Source organism: Meleagris gallopavo, chromosome 21 (assembly GCF_000146605.3).
Source record: "Meleagris gallopavo isolate NT-WF06-2002-E0010 breed Aviagen turkey brand Nicholas breeding stock chromosome 21, Turkey_5.1, whole genome shotgun sequence".
Taxonomy (NCBI): Eukaryota; Metazoa; Chordata; class Aves; order Galliformes; family Phasianidae; genus Meleagris; species Meleagris gallopavo.
In genome coordinates this window covers 482,707-506,051 of record NC_015031.2, presented here as the reverse complement: position 1 = coordinate 506,051, position 23,345 = coordinate 482,707, and the positions used below count along the sequence as shown (strand labels likewise).

General features: G+C 46.3%; 1 protein-coding gene across 1 annotated transcript; it reads left to right on the top strand.

The window, feature by feature from the left end:
- Nucleotides 1-951: 951 nt before the first annotated feature.
- On the top strand, nt 952-21,517 carry SLC43A2 (solute carrier family 43 member 2). The gene is made up of 12 exons (XM_031556400.1): nt 952-1,158; nt 2,074-2,129; nt 2,835-2,911; nt 7,777-7,869; nt 8,068-8,201; nt 8,611-8,813; nt 9,407-9,550; nt 12,888-13,026; nt 13,444-13,576; nt 14,506-14,579; nt 16,263-16,386; nt 17,225-21,517. Exons 1-12 carry the CDS (start codon nt 1,049-1,051, stop codon nt 17,384-17,386), a joined length of 1,449 nt encoding a protein of 482 aa, XP_031412260.1. The 5' UTR covers nt 952-1,048; the 3' UTR covers nt 17,387-21,517.
- Nucleotides 21,518-23,345: the final 1,828 nt, after the last annotated feature.

Genomic DNA, 23,345 nt, shown 5'->3' with positions numbered 1-23,345 from the left:
AAAAAAAAGAGCAATTGCTTTGTCATCCCAGCAAAGGTTACAGAAACGTCAGATAAGTGCAGGGAGAAGGAGGGGTGGAGTACATGAGTGCTCTGGGTTAATGAAAGTCTAAAGGCACACATGCTTGCTGTAGGGGATGTAAGCATTCTTGGGATGGACTTGTGACAAGAGGCACTGAAACTGCTGCTGCAGGGGAAAGGGAGCTTCTCTCTTTTTCCTATATTTCCCCGTCCTGTTTCTGTGCCTGTTACACAACACGAGCTCTGCGCAGCGTGGGAGTCTGCATGCGCAGCTCCTCATGCAAAGGCACGACCAGAAAGCCAGAGGTGTAACCGATCTGCATGGCCTAAACCTTCTGAGAAAGAAGAGAAAATACTAATGATGGGGCAGAAGCTGTGGGTTCATCAGTTCGTTAGTGACTGGTGAGCTGCATGCCTGGAGGAGTGGCGCTCGTCCCATCCGGGTGGCTGTGCCACCATGTCCCTGCATGGCGAGGCCAGGAGGCTCGTCCTTCGAGCTGTGCCAGCTCCTGTCAGCTCAGTGTCAGGGCCTGAAATAGCTGATTTGGATGCCGTGAGATCTTCCAGTTTAGCTCAGAAAAAAAATCTGTGATGACACACTGCTCAGGGAGGGCTTTATTTTTGTGTTTATCCCTTCCCGTCCTACCGAGGCAGTGCCCCGTGACTGCAGGGGCCTCATTTGATAAATGAACAAAGCTCTGTCCTCAGGTGGTTCTGCCCTGTCCTTAGGTTGTTGCCCTGCTGCTCCTTGGTGGGAGATTTGTTCCTGGTGCTCCCAGCTGAGCTCATCAACTTCCCCTTCTCATGCCCCTTTTTTCTCTCCTTTTTCCATTTCTTACTGATTGTAATCAGAATTGAGTATCCCCATACGTTCAGTGAATCACAGGGTTTATCTCTATCTCCCCATCCCAACACACTGCAGCGATGCTCCTCTATCACCCCGTGCAGGAAACTTCACCGACAGCCCCGAGTCTGAGAACAGCACCACGACAGAGCACAAGTGGCCCTCGTGCAACGCGCAGGATGAGATGCTGAACCTGGCCTTCACCATTGGCTCCTTCCTGCTCAGTGCCATCACGCTGCCCCTGGGCATTGTCATGGATAAGTACGGCCCTCGCAAGCTGCGGCTGCTTGGCAGGTTGGTGTCCTGGGCACAGGGTGGGCTGGGGGTGGATGGGTGCTGTTTGGGTGCTTTGCTTGTTGGCATAACCCTACAACCTCAGGAACAATGGGGTGGGGGGGGTTGTTCTGGGAGTTGCTGGCTTTGCACTGGAACAGCTCCGGGATGGTTTGGGGCTGCACGGTGAGTTGCTCCATAAGGGAAGGGTTTGAGACTCGGTGTCCGAGCTTCAGCTCCCTGGACAGATGGAGCCTGGGGGAAGAGAGGAGTCACTTGTGAGTCACAGTGGGTAGCTCTTTCCTTGGGCTGGGAGCTGTGTCCTGAGAGGCACAAACCCAAGATGTTACATCAGAGCTTGCAAGCTGGGGACTTAACCCCAGGATAGGCACGTCCTGCCTGCCTTTCCTAGGTCCCTTTTTTTGCCAGTTGGCATCCATGTTGCTTTCTGAGTTGGATAACAAGATCATCTGCAGGTTTTGTAATAGCATGTGGGGGTAACAGTGACTTGGACCCCAGCATTGCTGGGTTTTCAGAACTAGAAACAAGGCAGGGTGGGGAAAACAGCGAGTCTGACTCAGAGCTACCTGAGAGGAGCTGTGACTGCAGCTGAGTCGCAGGACCAGGGCTGCTGCTGCCTTTGGTCACCTCGAGGGGAAGGCTGGTAAAGCTCTATGCTGGAAAACCAACAGTGCTTTTGGGTCCAGACAGAGCTGTGTCACAGCCGTGGGAGGGAATGTTGCTGCTTCAGCCCTTGTGCAAGGCTTCTCTGTAATCTTTGGGTATTTCCTTAGGTTTTTCTTTCCAAATCACCAGCTCCCTCTTACACAAATTATACAGAGCTTGCTCAACGAGGTGCTAAGGAGGGAGAGGGAGATGTGATTTAGCCCATGTCAAGCATTCTGCAGGAGACTCATAGTTCTGTTTCCCTTTCAGTGCCTGCTTTGCTGTGTCCTGTGTGCTGATCGCATATGGTGCCAGCAACCCCAACTGTGAGTCGGCCTTAGTGCTGATTGGGGCAGGTTTTGGGGCTGGGAGGAGGCCTCAGGGTGGGCTTTGGGGCCATAGTTGCATTTTTGGGGTGCACAGAGCCGTGTGCTCTATATGCAGATCTGAGATCCTCCTCATGATGAGCTCATGAGCAGGAGGGAAAGCAATTTTTTACACAGTCTGGTAGTGATAGTACAAAGGCAAAAGGTTTTAAACTAAAAGAGGTGAGATTTATGTTAGATATTAGGTGGGAATTCTTTACTTAGGGCAGTGAGGCCCTGGCACTGCTGCCCAGAGCAGTGGGTGCCCCATCCCTGGAGGTGCCCAAGGCCATGGATGGGGCTCTGGGCAGCCTGAGCTGGTAGGGAGCATCCAGCCGTGGCAGGGCTTGGAACAGGGTGGGTTGTAAGATCCCTTCCAATCCAATCATTCTATGATTCTAAGACCCATTCAGACAAGCTATATCAGCAAACCTAGTCACCACAGAATAGAGACCCATCCATCCAAGAGGCCATTGCACCCAAGCCATCCTTCTCCATGTGACTGGGAAATGGGTGCTGGTGGGATGAGCTGGGTCAGGGGCAGCATGGCACATCCCAGAGTGCTGAACTACTGCTGAGGTTTTGTGTCAGGACCAAAGTCCAGGGGGCTCAGCGGTCTCCCTTCCCTCCCCACCCCATAAAAGCACTTGGGCTTTGTCATTACAGCTCTGTCTGTGCTGATATTCATCGCGCTGGCTCTGAACGGCTTTGGTGGGATGTGCATGACCTTCACATCACTCACGGTAAGCAAAGAGTTAACACCTGACTCCTGATTTATTCCTTACCGTGGCTGGGAGCTGGGCTAGCAGGAAGGAGCAACGTGGATCTCTTGCCTGCAGCTTGATGAGCACGTGGGTTTGCTTGGTACAAAGGGTCAGTCACTCTTTTAGCTGAAGGACTGGGTGTTAGCTGGTTATTCCAAGGCTGCTTTTCCTTTACTTCCCCCCCTTCTAGCAGTGGGTTAGAAGCAGCTTCTTGCGAGTGCTTCTTGCATCCCTTCCCTAGGAGAATGGTGGTTCTTTGGCACAAAAGGGTGAAAGTCCCATCCAGGTTTCCTTAGAAATGCTGAGCCACCGAGTGAATTGGGCTCTGTCTGCCCAGCCACGTCAGTCAGCTCAGCCCATGGGTTGTGTCAGGAGCATCGGTCTACAACTGTCAGCTGTGTTTTGGGGTTCGTGTTGCCTGGAGATGGGAGCAGTATCGTTCTCCAAGTAGCTGCTTCATTTTCCACCTCATTACCTATGTCAATGAGGCTGAAAGAGGGCTGGGCAGAAAATCTCCTAGAAAACAGCCTGGGAAACATTGGTTGAAAACTCTGATTTCAACTGCATTGCCTTGAGCTCTCTGTTAAAAGTTAAACTGCTAGTTAAGGTTACCTCTAATTTAACATGAGTTAGGTGCTGCCTGACCTCCTGAGACCTAAACCTGGCAGGGGCTGTTTGCAGATCCCTGGGTGCACTGTGATGTTGCTGCTTCTGTTGCTTTTGTATTCAAAGCTTTCAAAACTGTGTGCAGATGTCAGTCTCTTGGACGTATGTAATGTTCTTCACTGGAAGCCTTGGCCGTGCTCCCAGAGATCTGTGGGGCAAATGTCATCCTGCTTCAAATACAAGCAAGGAGGAGAGAAGCACATTGGTGCTACTGGGGGGAGAGGACAGAATTCCCATCTCATGGCTGCCAGCAGTGCTTCTTGTCTCTCTAGGTGGTTATTAATGGGTCACTGATTATTTTGGAGCCACTGGTGATGATGGGAGGGCAGGGCAGAGACTGGATGTGCTGTTCTGCGGCTGTTTAGCAGCAGCAGAAATAAACAAAGCCACTTATTAACACCCTCATTAATGAGCCAGTTTCTCAGCTCTGAGGAAGTACATCTGCGGGGAAAAAGGCGAAACCTTCCGAGAAATGATCCAAGTTGCTGTCACAAGCTGCTTTCCATGATGATATGGGGCACTCCTGCAGGTCCCTTCCTGCTGTGACCTATAGGGATGGAGTGTGATGAGGGAGACACGTGGGGACAGCAGGTTGCTGTGTAGAAGTGGCAATGAGCACACGTCAATGCCTGCTGCCAAGCAAGCTTGGGCTGGCTGATGCAGGTCGCAGCTGCTCGGTGTGCATGAGTCAAAGCAAGGTGACTTTGTCCTGCTAGCAACCTGGAGCACTCCAGGAAATGGGTGAAACACACTTGTGCTGTTCCCTGTCACCCCAGGGTGGTGAGTGGCTGGCATGTTCCATGTGTGCAGTGGTTGGGTGCTTTTTTGAGTGCTGGGGACCGGCCTGCATGGGCACGATGTGTTATGATGGAGAATCTGACCCTCTGCGCTCCTATAGGAATTGAGGGATAAATGGGATTGCTGAGGATTACAGCGTGGAACTGCAATCCATGATAGCTGTCTCTTGGGGTCGGAGGTGTTTTTGGTGCTGAGTCCCCAGGGTTTGCTGACAGCACGTGGCGTGCTGCAGGGCCGGGCTGCCGGCCGGGGAGGAGGGGGAGCCGTGATGTTCCTGCTTCTGGGAACAAGGTCAGGCTGTGCCTGCTGTTAAAATGCAGAGGGGAGCTTGCTGCCTCGTGACTTGCTCTTAGCCAATATACGGTGGAGATTGGAAATGGAAACAGATCCGTATTGGTGGCTCTGACAGCAACGCAGGAATCTGGCACTGGTTCTGCTCCGAAGCTATTCCATGCAAAGAAATAAACATGTGTGATAAATTACCACAAAGAGCCTTTTATAGATTGTTTTCTGTCCTGTTTTCCTTTCAAAGAATTGCAGCTGCTTTGCTCTCATTTCTGCTACAAACAGCGCCCTGTAGTCGGAGCGGGGGGGGCATCTCTGTGCAGGGAATCTGCTCTGCTCAGAAATATTAGCAGCATTTAGGGCTCTGTGATCTTTTGTTTGTTGGAGAACGGGAACAGGAGTCTCCATATGTGTAGGACAAAGCAGGCAGTTTGAGGCTTTCCTGGAGAACATGTTTTTATTGTCTGTATTATTTCCAAATATACCCCCTGATAGGGAAAACAAAGCTTAGCTTGAATGGAAATACCACTTCCAAGTCCAGTTCTCAGTCCCTTAATTTTTATTTATTGATATATATATTTTTTTTTCTTCTTCTGTTCTTTCAAACAGTCCCTGCAATAGGAGGGAAGCTGGCTTTGGTAATGCCACTGTGGTGTTTTTTGTGGTACTTTTTGTATAGGGAGTGTGTCCAGGGAAAAGATGAAAACATATAAAACTAATTAAAGGCCTTATTATAGGGCAAATGAGGAGAAGTCATGCAAGAGGAAACGAGGAAGTGATTTTTATCAGTTGAGGATTGCACACCTGTAGTAAAGGGCTCCAGGAAAAAACAGCTCCGGTGTGGCAAAATCAAGTCGGTGTCTTTCAGACAGGGCATGAAGTTAATTATACCTGGAGTGTTAATGACCTTTAAACAGAAGATGTAAGACATTTCCTCATGGTAGGTCTTCCAGAATTGAGACACTCATACCAGCATAGGCAGAAGTCAGTGGAGGAGTCAATTCTGGCCTGCAGGAATAAGGTCAGACTGAGGATCAGATCCTTCTGTTGGCAGAAGGCAAAGATCCTACTTGCACTGTGGTTTCTGTGTTTGTTTTCTTTCTTTATTTTCTCATCCCTAGGGTTCATGTTTTTCCAGTGCTCGCTGCTATGCTGGAAATCTGGCTTAGTAAATACTGCCTGTTATTTTAGTAGCTGGTCTTCAGCCTGGAGTCAGGCAGGCACTGCCAGTGCTAACGCTTGCAGGCTGAGGGATTTTCTGTCCAGACCCAGGCTGTTTTCCCTTCCCTCTGTCCCTTCAGCTCTCAGGTTTCCTTTCCTCCTGAGTGTTCGGTGTTAGCAGTTGCACTTGATAAGATCTTATCCAGCCCACTGAATCTCCTCTGTCCAATTTTCTTTAATCCGGCCACTTGCTTGCTGCCAAACAAGATTTTCCAAAGTCTCAAGCCTTTCTAGGACTTGTCCCCACCGAAGCAGAAGCAGATTTGGGTTTCCCAAAAGTAGCTGCTTGCTTTCAGGCTCACTCTGGTTCTCTGGTACCCCCAGAGCTGAAGGACCCACCTGGGAGCTGCTTATGAAAAAGGCTTTTTGTCATCTCTGAGACTTTGGGGAAGAGCAACCTGAGCCAAGAAGCAGCTGTGTTTGTGCAGCTCTCGCCCTGCTCACAGCTCTCCAGCAGCAGCAGCTGTTTGTTGTAATTTCTGGAGATTATTTTCGGTTTGGGGCATTCAAGATTATACAAACACCCTGCCTGCTGACAGTGGCCAGTCCCTGCAACCTGCAGATATTTATTTCATCCTGCAGATGCTCTTTTCTAGGATGGTTTTTTTTAGGCTAGCGCTTTCAGGGAGGGATTTCTATGCCTGGTAACAGACCTTTTGGATCCTTGGCCGCTTCCTGCCTGCAGCTCCCAAAAGCAGCCTGCTGGCAGCTCTCCCGGGTGCAGGGATGTGGGGATGGGTGTGGGGTTCCTTGCTGCAGAGAAGTGCAGCGTTTTCTGCCTCTGCCTGCCTGCTTGGGGCTCAGCGTCTGCTGCTGCTGTTCTCTGGCTGGGGTTATCCGAGGACCTGGAGGCTGTGCTGCATAGAAAGCTCCGCAGTGAGGCAGAGGGATGATAAACAGCCAGATGGATCCTCAAGTGTTCCTGCGCAGGAATACTTGTGCTGTAAACACGCCGGTCCCGCTGTGACACAAGCCTGATTCACTTGCCTTATATGTTGCTCCTGGAAAAGATGGATTTGTTTTCCAGCACCGAAATGAGAATGAGATGAGAGCATTTGCTTGCTCAGACTCGATCCAATATTCTCCAAATCATTTTGTTGTCTTGAAAACTGCTGTTTAGCTTTCAGTGCTTGAAGGCAGCTGCAGTGTCCTTGGAGACCCCCAAGGCTGACGTGGTAGTGATGCCTGAGTGGATTTGGGGACTCTGTGACCTGAAAGAGCAGGAAGGAAGCAACAAAATCTCACTTACACAGTCTGTCTGCATGGGGGAACCTGGCTGGCATTGGCAACGTAGCAGCAACACAGTTCGTGTTAGTTCCTATTCCTTCTTGTTATAGCAGGAGCTTTCCAGTCTACTGCAGAGATTATGTGCTGACCCAAGGTGTATAAACAAAGCTGGCAGCCCAAGGTGTGTTAGGCATTGTGCAGCTGTCACAGCCCATCTCTAGCAACTCTTGGCTAAAAGGAGAGTGATTGGCAGAGAACCTGAGCACGGATTTTTGGAGAGAAACAGAGGTGGTGGCTGTAGCCTTGGGGAAAGGAATCTTTAAGGAGAGCACAAGGACTGGAACAAAGGATCCTGTGCTAAAGGTGACCAATGCAAAGCATGCTGTCAGTCTGGAAGGAAGCAGTATTGTTAAGCACATAAGTCGTGGATTGTAGACATTCCCTGACACTGGAGATACCAATACAGCCTGCGGATCTTCATCCTGATGAGCTAAGCCATTCTTGATCAAAACTGCTTGTTTTTTTTGGGTTCTGGTATCCAGAATTCTTAACTCTGAATGCCAGCATCTTCTCAAGAGGTTTCTCCCCTCCTTTCTTCCTCCCTTACCTGGTCAACAACCTGTTCCAACTGATTTTTCTGTCCCCAGCTGCCCAATATGTTTGGTGACCTCCGTTCCACGTTCATTGCTCTAATGATTGGCTCCTATGCTTCCTCTGCTGTGACCTTCCCGGGAATCAAGGTGAGTATGTGGGATTGTGACTCATTACCGGTTCTGTTTAGCTGGAGATTTGTACCATTTAGCAATGATGTCGAAAGAAAGAGGGATGAATTGTTAAAGCACTTTTTTAGAGATGTGCTTTTGCAAGATTCAGTTCCTGTCTATGTTTACAGATTTTCTGCTCTTACAGCCAAAATCATATTTCTTTCTGCTTTCTAGGTTATATATGACTTTGGGGTCTCCTTCATCCTTATTCTGCTCGTCTGGGCAAGCTGTGCAGGACTAGTTTTCCTCAACTGCTTCTTCAACTGGCCACTGGAGCCCTTCCCGGGACCAGAAGACATGGACTATACGTAAGCATCATCTAGATGAGCCCTGGGGGCTAACCTTCCTCACAGCCAATATAGAAGAGTGGGCAGGGAATTCCCTTACATGTTGCTTATTGCTGCCAGCTCTTCCGAGGGTGAGGATTTATGTCTCACATTAGCTTTATATCTTGACTGGTGAATATCTGTGAAAAGTTTTACCTTCCAAAGCATTGGAACCATGAAGGAGAATGATGTGCCTGTAACAATAAGCATTCCTATACTGACTTGTGCCAAAGTGGTCCAGGTACATCTGTCTGCTCTGGATCCAAATGACTTGTGGATTTGTAGGTGGAAACCTAGTGCCTTGCATCCCCCCACACCCTGATTCCCACAACTCTGCTTCCTCTAACTCCCACCCTGTGTTGCAGCCCTCGTTCTCTTTACTGCCCAACAGGGTGAAAATAAAGTTCAGCTGGCTGGGATTTGACCACAAAATCACTGGGAAGCAGTTCTACAAGCAAGTCACAACCGTGGGACGCCGACTGAGCGTGGGGAGCTCCATGAAGGGCCCCAAAGAGTCAGCAGCCTTGCAAGAGAACAACAAGCTCTGCCTGTCCACAGTGGACCTTGAAGTGAAGTGCCAGCCTGACAGCACAGGTGTGGTTCACCACGTGCCCTGGGGGATGCTGGTGCATGCAGGAGCTGGTGCTCTGCTCCAGGCCTGTTTACGTGAGACAGAGTGATACGCGTTCCGTATGTTGGCAGGGCCACATGCCAGGCACTGCTATATAGATTTCAGTTACACAAGGAATCCTGCTTGTGTACACCTGCTGAAGTATGTTGTTGCCAGGTGTGGATGACCACATGGGTAATGGTATGGCCATAGGGCAGCACATTTGGTCACTGCTGTCTCTTAGACTGGCTGCTGCCACCTTCCAGCCTTCCTTCCTCAGGGATATGGCAGAAGGAGGTGGCTTGAAGTTTCCTCTTGCTTTGCTCACCAGAATTGGGTGAGACTTACTTTGCCGCAGTTTGTGGTGACCAAACTCCTAGCATCTATCACTGTTCAGTAAGGAAGTTTGTAAGACAGCAGAACAGCTGCTCTCAGCAGATTTGGGGGCTGCCACTGGACCATGCTGGGATGATTGGCCAGAAGGTCTGCTAACCCAAGATCTGCAGCCTCTTCTGAAGTCATGCCTGTCTATAAGACCATGCTGCATTTTTCAAATACTCTGTTTTTCCTTCTGTAGCTTCTCCTTCCTTCATGAAGAGTGTCTTCAGCCCCATCTTGTTGCTCAGCCTTATCACCATGTGTGTCACTCAGCTGCGGCTCATCTTCTACATGGGGGCCATGAACACCATCCTTGAGTTTCTGTCCGGAGATGAAAGCCAAGGTAGGGTGACTTGGAAGCCAAGTCAAGAAGGGTGACTTTAATCTGCTTCCTTGGAACTGGGTGCTGACCCAGACTTGATCCTTCCAAGAGGTCAGCATGACTGATTACTCAGCAAACACACCATGTACAGCAATTACTGGTGTGGCTGACTGATGGTGAGGTCCAGTGGAAGGCTGGAGGTGGCCCAGGACAGAGGGACAGTGAGGTGGACACTTGAATGTCAATCTAATTTTAGCCCAGCGTCTGTTAAATGCTATTCCATGATATTCCTTCCAATAGCTTGTTGAAAGTGGCCCTCTCAGGGTGGACTGTGGGTTTTTTATTTTTTTAATTGGGAAACCTATTTCATCAGGTATTTGCTTTACTTATCCTAAGCAAACACAGCATACAGAGCAGCTGACTCTGTGACCATTGGCTGGGCTGGGTGTCTGGTCCCAGCAGCAGGGTGGGAGAAGTGAAGTCATGGCTGTTTTGTGCTGCCTGTGTGTGTGGGGAGGCTCAGGGGCGCTCACTGTGCTGGACTTGTATTTATAGCTCTGATTCAGTACATGGAGCAAACAGGAAAGAGTACATTAGTTGACTGTTGTTGGAAATACAGAGGATTGCAAAACAAGACTTAGCTTTTTTCTTTTTTTCTTTTTTTTTTTTTTTTGTCCTTTGTAGTAAGATCCAGTTTGAACTTGTTAAATCTGGATTGCATGAAGCTGATAAATCAAGAGGCACTCCTCTGAAAACAGGAGTGAGCTCTGGGGGAGGGAAGGAAACTCCAAGCCCTGGCATTCCCTGAATTGCTTTGTTTGAGCATTTGACAGCCTGCAGCATTCAGCTCTTTATCTCCTGGCTCAAGAGCCAGTTTAGGCATTAAACAGTAAACAGGACAAACTTCATGCTGCCTACCTTTCTCAGCACAGCTCAGTTTTCTGCTTACCTTGTAATTCTTGTACTGTGATTTTTTTTTTCCTTTTTATTTTTTTTTCCTCTGGTTTGCTCTGTTTATTTCCTCTCCCTCTTCCCAGTATTTTAAGATTAATATCAATTTATGCTGCCAATTCTGTTTCAATCAAGTTCTATGCTTTAAAAAAAGAACTTGTGTCTATTGGGTGAATTATCCTTTTATGCCACCTTAAAGATTTCTTCCTATTCTCTCCCTCCTTCCCCAAATGCAGCCTGGGCTTGCAGTGCAATCCACTGTCTTGGTGTTTCCATGGCACCAGCAAAACAGTGGTTTTGTCTGATCACAGCAGTGTCAGGCGTGCAGATCTCTAGAAATGTAATTCATGCCCATCAGGAGAGGATGGGATGCTGCTCCTTCGGATTCCTTGTTTGTGCACTGTTTACTTGTTTGCTCAGAGAGCTCCCCCCACCTGCAATACTCAGCAAGGGGAGATAAGAACTGTCAGTGTTGTTATGGTCAAAGAAAACTGAAATATACCCAGGAAAGAAGGATTTAAGGGCAATCAGAGAGCATGAAGTCTTGAAGCTGCAGTGAAGCACTGTGTTATTGGAAGTCCTGCTTCCTGTGCATCTCATGTTGTGAAACACTGAGGCGGAAAAGCAGTCAGTGTGTGGCTCCTTGTCTTCTGGAAACCCTCAAAAGGTGGAGGGGAGAAGCCAGAGAACACAGAAGCTCTCTAAACAACCACATAACCGTACCATGGGAAGGCAGGAGAGAGGAGACCTGTTGTGTTTGAGACTTTTAATTTGGCTTTGTCTTTCATAAATTGTCACCTCGCTTCCAAATCTGGTTGTACTGGGAGACCTTGGGAAGAACCAGGACAGGCTGGAAAACTTGGTTGTATTCCTCAGGGCAGTTTGACGTAATGACTTATAGAACAGTGGGTATAAAGGGTTGTGCCCACGTCTGCAAGCCTTTCTGTTTGCTCTGCTTCTGCTGTAGCTGCTGGTGTTTGCTTCATATTCTTTCCTCCTTAGGAAGTGACAGTTTTTATGATAGATAAATTGAGGAGATTGTTCCTATAGGACCTCTCCTCTTGCTGTCCCCATAAACTTCGTTCCCTGCTTGAAGCTGGCTTCTGCTCCCAGAGTTTAGAGCCTAAGATTAAGTGTTCAGAGTAGCACAGAGAAACAAAACTTGACAGCATGGCTTGCTTCTTACCCTCTGTTAAAAAATAACCACGCAAGAGCAAATCAGCTTTGGGAGTGTTTGTAGAGGGCGATGCCACCTGTTTCTTTTGGCTCCAGCAGATGGGATATGGGGCCACGTCAGGGCTTGCTTGTGCAGAGGTAATGGGGGCAAGAATGTGAGTTCAGAGGCTGGAGCTGGAAGTTCCTCTTAGTTTCCCAGCCAGCAACTGGAGCCAGGAAGGGATCATCTGGTGCCATGCCTGGGCACTACGAGGCAGCCCTGCTGGGGTTTGCTATGACTGCATAGGAGAGGAAGGCTTCTTGGAAACCTCTCTCCCAGTACCACCTTGATTTTTGGTATAAGTCATAGCTGTACTGCTTTGAGAGCCCCAAGCGATGCACTGGGAGGGATAAACTAAAATTCTTCTTGGCTGCTTTTGCTTACAGTGCTGTAACTCATGAGCGCTCTGTGCTGAGATAGTCAATTTTGGAATCACATCCTTATTTCAGAGCTGTGGTACAGTGACTCACCAGCCCTTCTGTGTGATGCCTGCAGATCCATCATGGGCAGAGAGGAAGTGGGAAAAGCATTGTGGGGTGGGGGAACTGTCTGATAACAGAAGGGGAGAGGTTTCTTCTAAGTCTGCTGGCATCAACTTTCCCCTAGAGAGCCATGTAGACACTATTCCTATGTTTAATACGCAGGGAATTGTTACCAGTTTGAAATTTTAATGATTGCTCACAGATGCTGTGTTACTTGCTGCTGATTTCCCCCCCATAGAGGCACTTCCTAACTAATCCATTCTTCACAAAATGGCATAGATTTCACCTTCCCAGCATGGCTTGTCCTTGCATCTTCTGCAGATCAGAAGCTCCAGCATCTGGAGATCCCTGCCAGGCAGCAGAGGAGATGACTAAGGCAGGGATGCTGTGCAGGATGCATCACTTGCAGAACTTTCCCTGCTGCTCCTAGCCAGCAGAAACCTCACTGGCCCAAGGCAGTTTTTTGGGTGCCCCTGCTGGTCCTGCCTGCTGTTGGGCTGATGCTCCTCTAACAATACAACAGAAGGAGGACTTCTGCATCCCAGCTGCTTTCAGCCCTGCAGGTTAATCTGCAAGTACACGGAATCTGGGCTTCTAATAGGAAAGGTGAACAGCGAGGAGGAAGTTTTTGTCCTTTTTGTTTTTCCTGCCAAGGTTTATCCCTTGGACTGACACCCTTAGCATCTTTTCTTTATTTTTTTTCCTGCAGTGAGTCTTTACACTTCCATTTTTGGGGTACTGCAACTGCTGTGCCTGCTGACAGCGCCTGTGATTGGGTACATCATGGACTGGAGGCTGAAAGAATGCGATGATGGCTCTGAAGATAATGAGGAGAGCAACGCTGAGCAGTGAGTAGTGTGCACCACGCAGGGCATGCAGCCATGTAGTAGGCCTCTTCTTCTGATGATATATAGAAGACTGAAAAGGATATTGGTTCACCACTATAGAAAAGAAAGCTTGAAGGAAGACTTGATAATTGCAAGGAAGAAGGGATTGCATCTTCCATGTTTGCTAAGATCAGTTAAGAGGAGCAAATCTAAATTGTAGCACAGCGGCTCAGACTTTCATTCTAGTATGACAGCAGCAGCACTGAAATAATCGCCATTTGTTCCTTACTTTTCACCGATGGAGATCCCTTCATCTCCATAGCCAGACCTCTAGACAAAGTGGTTTAGATAGTTGATATGACATGCGGAGAATCTTGCTGTGAGTTTCAGCAGCTGCTGAAAGTGCTTTTCCTAATGTAGGTTTTGTTATCTTTCCAGAGGCGACAAGAAAAAGAAAAAACGTGATCGTCAGATCCAGAAAATCACCAACGCCACCAATGCCTTTGCATTCACAAATGTCCTGCTGGTTGGATTTGGAGTCACCTGTCTCATTCCCAATCTACCGCTGCAGGTGAATAGGTCTCAAATGGAGGTGTGCTGGAGGGGCTGGTGGCATGGGTCCAAATGCCAGGCACAGCGATGCTGGGACAGCTGGCAAACCAGCAGAACCAGCTGATGGCAGGAGGGTGTTCTGGCATTGCTGGGAGATCTCTGTGCTGCTGTAGGAACCCCAGCCTTAAAGCTGAAACAAATAGTACCATTCAGTTTGCACGTTGTGAGATAACTACATTTGCTTCTCTAGGTTAAAATGGCAGAGTTGATCTGTGGTTTATACATAGAGTTTGTGCAGCTGAGCTCTGTAACTGCACATACTTCCCTATTGAGCTGCTCTTAGCAGTGCCTATGCTTTTGACCTGGACTTGATTTAAGCTGCTGACTGTGACGCCAGTATATACAGCAGGTTATTTCTGCATCAAATGCTATGCCCAATGGTACCTGTGGGATTATAAACCTGTTATAATATTTATTTTGTGACACCACCTGCTTTTGGCAGATGAGTTCAGTGATTACTTTTTTTTTATACTATCCTTAGACGTACCCTGGTGACATAGGCAAACAGATGTCATTTGTTCATATTTGCATATTGTCTGCAATAACTTGTGGAAATTTAACTAAATTGGACACAAGTTCAAAAAGAGAATGTTGTGACACTTGCTACTGTTTCCTGGGTATGTGTCTTTGCAACAGTGCCATCTACAAAAGGGAGAGGTCTTATGCTCTCTGAGGTTAACTATACATGACATGTCAGCAAGTAAGGAAAAACACTGCTTTTAGAGATGAATACAAGTTATTTCCTTGTGCCTGTCTTCAGGTTTGGGCTCTGGGCTGCTTAGGTCTGCCTATGTACTAGAAAGGAGAGCAGCTTTTAGGAATGGCTGTGTGTTGGGGTCTGATACCCCTTGGCATCTAGCACTTGACATTTTATTCTTCTCTTTGCAGATTCTTTCCTTCATATTGCACACGATTGTGAGAGGATTTATCCACTCAGCAGTGGGAGGCCTCTATGCAGCTGTGTAAGTCTCTGCTTACCTATAACATGAGGCTGGACAGATAAACTAGTTTGAGGTGATAAAAAGTCCTGGTGAGAGGAGATCGGGAATTGAAGTCTGTCAGAGGGGAAAAATAATGCAGTTTTCATTCCCTGTCCCTGCTGGGCATGATAGTAGCTGGACGGAAGTCCTGGCTGATACATTCCTTCTTTGGAAACTGATAACCCCTTTGGCATAACTACTGCCAGGACAAGAGGCATAACTTATCAGTTGTGCAGGTGACACTAGGCATTGGCACTATGGTTATATAGTAAGAGCTCAAGGCTTTTTTTTATTATAATGGGTAGCTATGTGTATGTGTCTGGGTAAAACATTGTAAAACATTAACATAATTGAGCATATTGCTGCTGGTCTGCTCTGAAATTGCACTGGTAAAGCATTGCCCAATTAGTGAGGCATACTCCCTTTCCCAGGTGGATCATCCATCCTGCTTCCAACTGATCAAAGCTATCGATAGCTGGATCTAAATACTCTCTTCTTTAGTAAGCAATGTTTTTCAGTCTGAAAACAGATCTGCCTCTCTGTCCTGAGCTGCTGGGCAGAGAACAGGAAGAAACTGTTGGCTTTCAGAGGATCACAGACTGGTTGAGGTGGAAAGGACCTCTCAATACCATCTAATCCAACCACCTGCTCAAGCAGGGTCAGCTAGAGCAGGTTGTCCAGTCCTGTGTCCACTTGGGTTTTGAATATCTCCATGGATGGAAGCTCCCCAGACTCCTTCTGTGAAAGGCTTTGGTCTCAATGCCTGTGTATTCCAAATTCAAAAACCCATCTCAGACATTAAATCAAAAACATACAAACTTTTGGTTCTATGGTAGCTGGAAGCAAAATGTTTTTGTCCCCATTGTGGTAAATGTCTGTTGTTGTAGATATCAGCTTGTTTATAAGCTAAACCTCTCTCACCATTGCAGCTCTTTCCAACTTCTTTATTTTTGGTTTCAATTTGACTTATTTGAATATTGGAAAATTTTAATTGGCTTTTTTCCTTCCAACCTGACTTTTTCTAAACACTGTTCAGTTGTGAAAAGAGACAGATGTTAGACTGCTCTTAAGATTTATTTTTCCATTAGTAGTATCTGATATTCAGCACTTTCCAATGAGCAGTGTTGTTTAATTTGACATGGGATCAGACTTGTCCTCTAAAAAGGAAAACACACACTAACCTGTTGTGCAGGTTTCACTCACTTCTAAATGGAGCGAATTGCTGTGGCCAGATGAGAATGATTGCATAGCTGCTAGTGCTGTCATCTGGATAAAGAGGCCCTGCTTTTTAACTAGTAAATGTCAACACTCTTTTCCCTTTGCAACAGGAATAGTTGTATAAGCACTTCCATCTGTCTTACAGTACAACAAAACAAGTGCTAGATCTGGTATTTCTTAAGTTTTTGAATTCAGGATGAGATCAGACATCTGTTCCATCACTAGGTGTGCTCTGATCTAGAGAGCACTGTGCTCACCACCACATATAACTGAAATCTCTAGAATAAAAGGTAGCTGTACATAAGTTCAGGAGAGAAAAGTTCTTCATATTATGCCTCTCTTGGGACTGTATTCTATTGTGCTAATCTACTGGGAGTGCAACCTGAGCTGGGTGTTGTGAACAGTCAAGGTGACATATAATAATGCTATTGCTTTTTCTGTTGACAGATACCCCTCTACTCAGTTTGGTAGCTTGACAGGCTTGCAGTCGTTGATCAGTGCCCTTTTTGCCCTTCTGCAGCAGCCTCTGTTTATGGCATTAACAGGACCTCTGGAAGGAGACCCTCTCTGGGCAAGTTATTCTCAAATATAATACACAGGTTCAGTGGTGAAGATGATTTGGGTTCATTTCTTTGAAAACAAAAACACCCCTGTGCGTGGACCAAGGTTATAAACAGCAGGGAGTGTACGTGTCTCTCAGTCTGCTATTACCTTGGTGGTGTCCAAGAGACCCTTTTCTGTGTGAGTAATGAGGCCCTGGGAGGGAATGGCATTAACCCTTCACTGGTGTGTGGGAAGGGAGAAGGCTGCTGTTTATTTCCTCGCAAACAATTTGCACAGATGAGGTCAAAATCTGTAAGGTAAAAATGAGTTAATTTGTCCTGCCCTCAAATGCAGTAGAAATTCACTATTCTCTTGATAACAATAAACTCTAATGATCAGTAAATTTTGACTTGTTGATGCTAATGTTGGGAAAGCCAAGTGGCTTTTGAGGGTAGGACAAATGTGTGATGTATTGTTGAGTCTCTGACACTGTAATGTGTCAATTTTCTGAAAGGTCTTGATCTCTAGGCTGCATGTGCCTACATCTGCTCTCCAGCAACACATGGCACAGTGCTGCTGGTGGAAAAGAAATGCACCTTGAACATCCCTACCTTGTTGTGTGCAACAAGAGACTCTTGCAGCCGAGATCTAGAGCAACGAACTCTTGCATTATTTAATCTATATGCATGGTGCTTTGGGCACCGGAGTATAAATAAAAATACAAAGGATGTTGTTGCCAATACAGAGAGCAGGGCGTCTCCTGGTTTGCCTGTAGCTGAGTGACGTGAGCTGGGTTTTGACCAACTGGGCATGAGTGACTTGGTTGTTGTTGTTTTAACCTGCCTGTTTTGTCTATCTTCCTGCAGGTGAACGTTGGCTTGCTTGGTTTGAGCTTACTGGGTTTCTGCCTTCCAATCTACCTGGTCTGCTACAGACGCAGGCTAGAAAGAGAAAGAAAACAGAAGATTGAAGATTCCAAACTCTTCCTCAAAATCAATGGCACTCCCAATGAGGAAGCCTTTGTTTAAACTGGTGCTTCAAATGCAATCTCCCCTGTACAGGTTCCTACCATATCCGTGGGTTCTACCTGTGGTGTAAGCCAGGCTTTTTCTCTCCTGGCTCTGTTCATCACTGGAGTGAGGGCTGGACATCATGACTGAGCTTTCCTCAGATATATGGCAGGAGGAGACTTCACACTCCTTACTCCAGAACATACGACTTTTTATAAAGGCCACACAGATATTGTCTTAAATTATTCCCTGATCACACTCTTCAGCTGCAGAGGCTCTGCATAGGAAACTGAGAAGGAAGAGATGGATGGGGGAAGAGGGAAGAAAGACCTTAATTTGAATTTGCAAATGTAACATGCTGTTCTCTCTCCTCTTCTCCCAACCTTGGCTGACTGTCTCAGATGTAAGTTGCACTCTCCTCTTTTCATTGAGGCTTCATAATGGTCTTTCTGCTTGATATGTAGCTGGACTCAGCAGTTTTACTGCCTATCCAGAGATATCTCAGACTGTTTCTGAGGCAGGGAAGAGGATTTATTCCTTCGTATGTAAGCACGGCTTCAGTGTATTGCTAAACGTTGGCTGCTAGCACTGACAGCTCGCAAATGTTTTATTACTACAATGACACAGACTGTGAGCAATGGATCTGCCTTCCACACAGAAATGAAGAGCCTACTGAACTGTTCTTGGTCCTACACCAAGCCTTCAAAGGCTGGTATTCCTCTCTTCTCGGCCTGTAAGCCACCTGTACATGTTGTAAACTGCTTGCAGTCCTGGAACTGTTGAGATAGGAACTGGATCTTGTTTACCGATGAAGTGCTTTTGAGACTTGTTGCCTTTTGCCTCTTCCTCCCTCCAACGTGACCTTGGGAGGGGAGCAGCAGGGTGTATTTACTAAAGTGGAGAAGCTTCTTGAAGCTGGTTCTGGGGCTCCAAATACCTTGGTGTTCACTTGTCGTAAGCTGACTTCTTGTTGAAAAGAGTCAAGAGTGCAGAACACTCCTTGTGTTTGGTAACTGGATCCTGTGGATGTATGGCAGGGTGATGTGGCAAAGTAATTCTTCCTCTAGCCATAGCTTATCTACTTTGTTCTGACACAGGCTCCAAGCTGCTGAACACCAGGTTACTCTGACTGACCAAAAAGCTGCTGGTTTGGCCGTATTAAAAGCCTTCTGTGTTGTCGGTGCTTTGTCTGGACAGAGTACGTGGTGACTGATTGTATGGTGAAGCTGACTTGGAGAGCAATACATGTGGGTAAAGGTGCCCCAGGGCCTATCCGCCATAGAAGGAATACAAAGGGAATTCTTAACCCACTTATTTTTATAATGGTTTTCCTAGGCCTTGCCTAAAGTAGACATTCCCCCCTTTCACCTTCTCCTCGAGGTCAGCAGCTCAGCCTCTGTATCTTGTGACTCATGTCAGCCACCACACGTTGTGTGCAGCACTGCAGTGGCTGAACTAGTGACTGCAGGGAGGTTGGCGGGGAGAAATAAATCAATTATGAAGATGGAGTGTCTTCTGAACTGCCAACTCCGGGTTACCGGGATGATGGGCTGTGTGGGACGGCAGCGCCATCTTGAGTTGCTGCCCTTGGCACCCGGTGGCAGTTCAGTTGGTGCTCCACTCACGGTACCTTTTAGTCTCCAATAACTTATTTGGAAATGAATTGCCACTTGAACATTTTACACATCTGTGGATTTTTTTTTTTAACATGTTGCCTTTATTAAATGCGTTTGTTCCAAGGCAGCCTTATTGCCTGCTGTCAACACTATGCTGTTCTGAAGATTTTCATTTTTCTGTTTGGCCTCTAGCTTTGGTGATGATTTGCCCACGTTCCCAGCTTTACATCCTTTGTGTTGAGTGATGATGGAGGCAGCCTTTTAGTTTGATTTTTCTCTTCTCCTGGTACAAGTCTAGAGACCCACCAGCACTAGTACAGCTTTGCTAGATTTCCAGAAGGTTTTTGCAGGTTTCTGCGTTCTATATTGTTACACTTCCTTCTTCTGAAACTGTGGAAAAGATTTCTACTTTTGCTCCAAGATATTTTACATGACAATGACATTACGTATCTTTTTTTTCAATGAGCTCTCAGACAGGTGAGCGATTCTGAGCCGCATCCCTAAGTAGACAGACTGGAAGGACGGCTGTGTGCTAACTCAGCAGCACCTCTGTTTCAAAATAGTGAACATGATATCGTCCTCTTCTCTTCCACTTGAATTCCTGACATAAATGCCTCTGCAAAATAGAGAAGTACAGAGAGTGACACATTTTCATGAGGGCACAGTGGAGATGCAGCTGCCTTTGAAGTGCGTGTAGCTAAATTAAACAAAGCACCCTTTTATTCCTGCCATCTACCTCCCTACTGCAGTTCTCAGTTCCTGCCCTTTATTAGGGAAACTGTCTAATCTGATATTGTTTCATCTGATAAAACATTGGGTATATATGGTTGTTGTCTCTGCCGATATGTCACAGTGTGTAGAAGCTGCCGGTCAGCTGTGAAGAATAGAGCTCATGCCTTTTGAGTCATGTGTTTTTTAGGCTGTGTTTTAGACTAAGAGTAAAGTGTGCCTTTGGCTTGCAGTTTTAAGGACAGGTGGGTACACAATGAATTTTAGTTGTTTAGGGTTAAGCAGACTAATGGGAGTGCTTTGTCACAGCAGCCCAAAGTCGATCGCTGAAATTTATTGCTGTAGAACGTGATAGAGAACAGATTATTATTGCTATTATTTAAACACAAGGGACTCGTTAAACAATGGCTTGATGCATCCAATAACTCAGGGAGATTTTAGTTGCTGTAAATAAGAAAGTTACACCAAGAAAAGATTAATCTTTTTCTCCACACTCCATCTCCAAGAATATGTTATCAAAGATTGAGGAAAATATACGCTGGGCTGGGTAGAATGCTGATCTGACCTCGTGGAGTTTGACTCTGACAATTGTGAACTAAACTAATTTTAAAATCAGTCTCAAACTTATCTATCTACAAATCTGTATCTGCATGTGAGATGTGCACCAACTGTGCTAATTCTGACATAATTGCTTAAATGCTGAACCTCATGTAGGCATGGGCTCTAAGAAGATGAAGTATTCTGGCTTCAGCCTTTTCTAAACATTGCCTTGGATGCTACAGAAACAAACACTGTTGAGATGGTCCTGTTAAGTATGATTGTTCAGGAGTAGTTTGCCTTGTTCTTTGATGCTTGTGGAAATGTAACTACGAATTCCTTACATTTGGAATGGCAAACAGCATCGCTGCTGCCTAGCCAAGTGATGCAGGACTAAGAAAATTCCCAGTGCACTTCTTGGTGTGCATGAGCCACCCATGTTGAAAAAAAAAAAAATAAATAAATAAAAGGACAACCAAATCCTGGAGAGACACATTAATTAGATCAATGCATTTACCTGTAATTCCCCAATACATATCAATATGTGTTATTCCTAAAGGCTAGAATGCCTTGTTGAGTAGGCATCCAACCTATTCATAGGAATAGGTTGTTTGTTTAATTGTTTTTGTTTTTTTTCTTCACCTCACTTATATTAGAAATGTGAAGGAATGGTCCTGGAAAAAGCTTCATCTTCTCAGCAGAAGCATCCCCATGTGAATGTACTGAAGTAGAAACATGATCTGTGGGTGCCTGCTGTTTGTAGGAGCCTTCCATCAGGGATGTTACTGCGTGGAGGTGGTGGCACCTATAAATGCCACTTCACTTACCCCTGGTCTCTGGAAACTCTCATGCATTTAATGTTTGGGTTTTGTTTGTTTTGTTTGTTTGTTTTTTAAGAGAAACTGAATGGGGATGGAAGGATAATAGATTTTTTCCTTCCCCTAATTTGTCGGTACCTAAGCTTCATCAAGAGTCTTCACAGTTGTAATGCAACAATGATATTGCAAAGAAAACCTGTGCCGTTTTTTCTTATTTGGAGACCTGTAACAGCATCCATTGTCAGAGTATCTGGATCCTGAAGATGTAACTGGATATGAATATATACAAAAATAAGAGAGAATATCTTGCTGACAGTCCAACTTAACAGCAAAGCTACAGCAACAAATGTAATATTCAGCTCTCATAACAAAGCCCAGCAAATATCCTCTGTCTGCAAAGGAAACGTAGGATAATAAGATTTCTTTTCTTTTTTTTCTTTTCTTTTGGTAAAAAAAAAAAGACAGTAAATCACTAAAATGTTTGCAAGTAGGAGATTTCCCTCTTGACAGCTGATGGATTTGGGAAATATGTCGTAAAATATAAAGCAGATACTGCAGGGGAAAAAGAATGGCATCTTAAAATCTGCAAGTTCTGTTGTTTTGTTGTTCCCTTTTGTTGTGTGGTTTTTTTTTTCAAATGTTATTTTCCTGCATCTGCAGAGCTTTTGCTATTCCCCTACCTCTTTGTTCAGAAATGCATAGTTCTGCATAATACAAGCAAATATCACACTAGAATTCCAGAAAACAATAGAAATAAAGCCACTCTGGATAACATTTCACCATGATCACATTTGGAAATAGCTCAAACAGTGCCGTGTTCTGTAGGTGCAGTCTGTCATGTTAACTGTAACTCCACAGCTCCTTATTTTTCTACCTGTGCAGCTCTGCCTGTCATGCAATCTGTTTTTATCAGGTGTGCTGTGCTCCATGCTGTCATCCTCCTCTTCCTCATGCCTGCCACTCCCTTATTACTCCTGAAATAACCCAATTATTCAGAACCCTCCTCCTGTTGCCAAGATTTTGGTTTCATAGCGTGTTCGTCAACACTGAGATGTAAGCACTCTGTGGCAGGCCGGTGTCACCTTTTACGTGTCTGTAAGGTGATGTGCGTTCTCACAGTGCTATCTACAAATAAATATGGTGTTAAGTTAATCGTTAGTTTTCCTTCTGAGGCTGAGCATCATGAAATCATCTCTTGCTTCCTAACAAGACTATGAAAGCATGAGCACTTCATGTGGTGCCATCTGCCAAATTGCTCGGTTGCCCTCTGAACGTTTCCTTGTGCTTTTCTTCTCTGGGTGGGAACTAACAGCAGGATTTCAATCTGAGAGAAGAAAATCTTACCCTTTAATCGTTTTTAGTAATTGTTAATTATTTTGCCAGCAGGTTGAGAAAGAGATCGGTGTTTATCAGACAGGGTGAGCTGGTATTGAGGGGTGGAAGATGAACGTGTATGGGTTGAATATGTATGGAAAGATGAACACCTCCATAGGATTGAGGCTCTGGAGTGTGTCCAAAGAGGGGCAATGGGGCTGTGAGGGGTCTGGAGCACAAGTCTTATGGGGAGGGAACTGGGGTTGTTCAGCCTGCAGAAGAGAGGATGCTTCAGGATTTCATGATCTTAATGTTGTGTTGTTTTTTTTTTTTTTCCAACCTTAATGATTTTAATGATTCTGTGGGTCGTGGTGTTACACGATGGTGAGAACAAAAAGGTGCTTCAGTCACTCACGAGTGAGCTGGGTAATGCTAAATGTACAGCTTTATTTCCCCACCAAATAAAGATCCATGCTCTGTGTGGTTCCAGCGACGAGGTTATAAAACCTTCAGCTCATTTCCTCCATCAAATAGGGCACAGGTCACACAGAGCCAAAAAAAGCCTTTTTAAAGTGCCTTTCGGAATTTGAGGTCACCCTTAATACCGAGTACAGCTGATGCTGCTCTGAGGCAGTGCTGAGGATCAGCGAGGAGCTGCAATCGCAGTCACCTGCAGCCACCGCAGAGCCCCGGTTCCAGCAGGAAGATGCTCGGACCGCAGCTTTCTGCGCTAACACAAGCGTCGTTTGTTGGCTCCCTTCAAAATAAGAGTTTTTTAGCGACTGGCTCTGAGGAGCGGGTTGAGGGGGGAAGCCCTGAGGGAAGCACAGAGAGCGCGAACGCCTGCTGCCCGTCGACCCCTCCCTCCGCCACACACGCAGCGCCTCCCGCCAGGCGCGCGCGCTGCTGACGTAAGCACGCCTGCGTGGCGCCGTGACGCAGCGGTTGCCGCAGAAACGCCCC

Bases quoted from the DNA above. Each gene is read 5' to 3' on its own strand.
- SLC43A2 (XM_031556400.1), top strand. From the start codon at position 1,049: ATGCTGAACCTGGCCTTCACCATTGGCTCCTTCCTGCTCAGTGCCATC. The intron at 9,551-12,887 runs GTAGGGTGACTT...TTTTTCCTGCAG, and splicing joins GTCCGGAGATGAAAGCCAAG to TGAGTCTTTACACTTCCATT. The intron at 13,027-13,443 runs GTGAGTAGTGTG...TTATCTTTCCAG, and splicing joins GAGGAGAGCAACGCTGAGCA to AGGCGACAAGAAAAAGAAAA.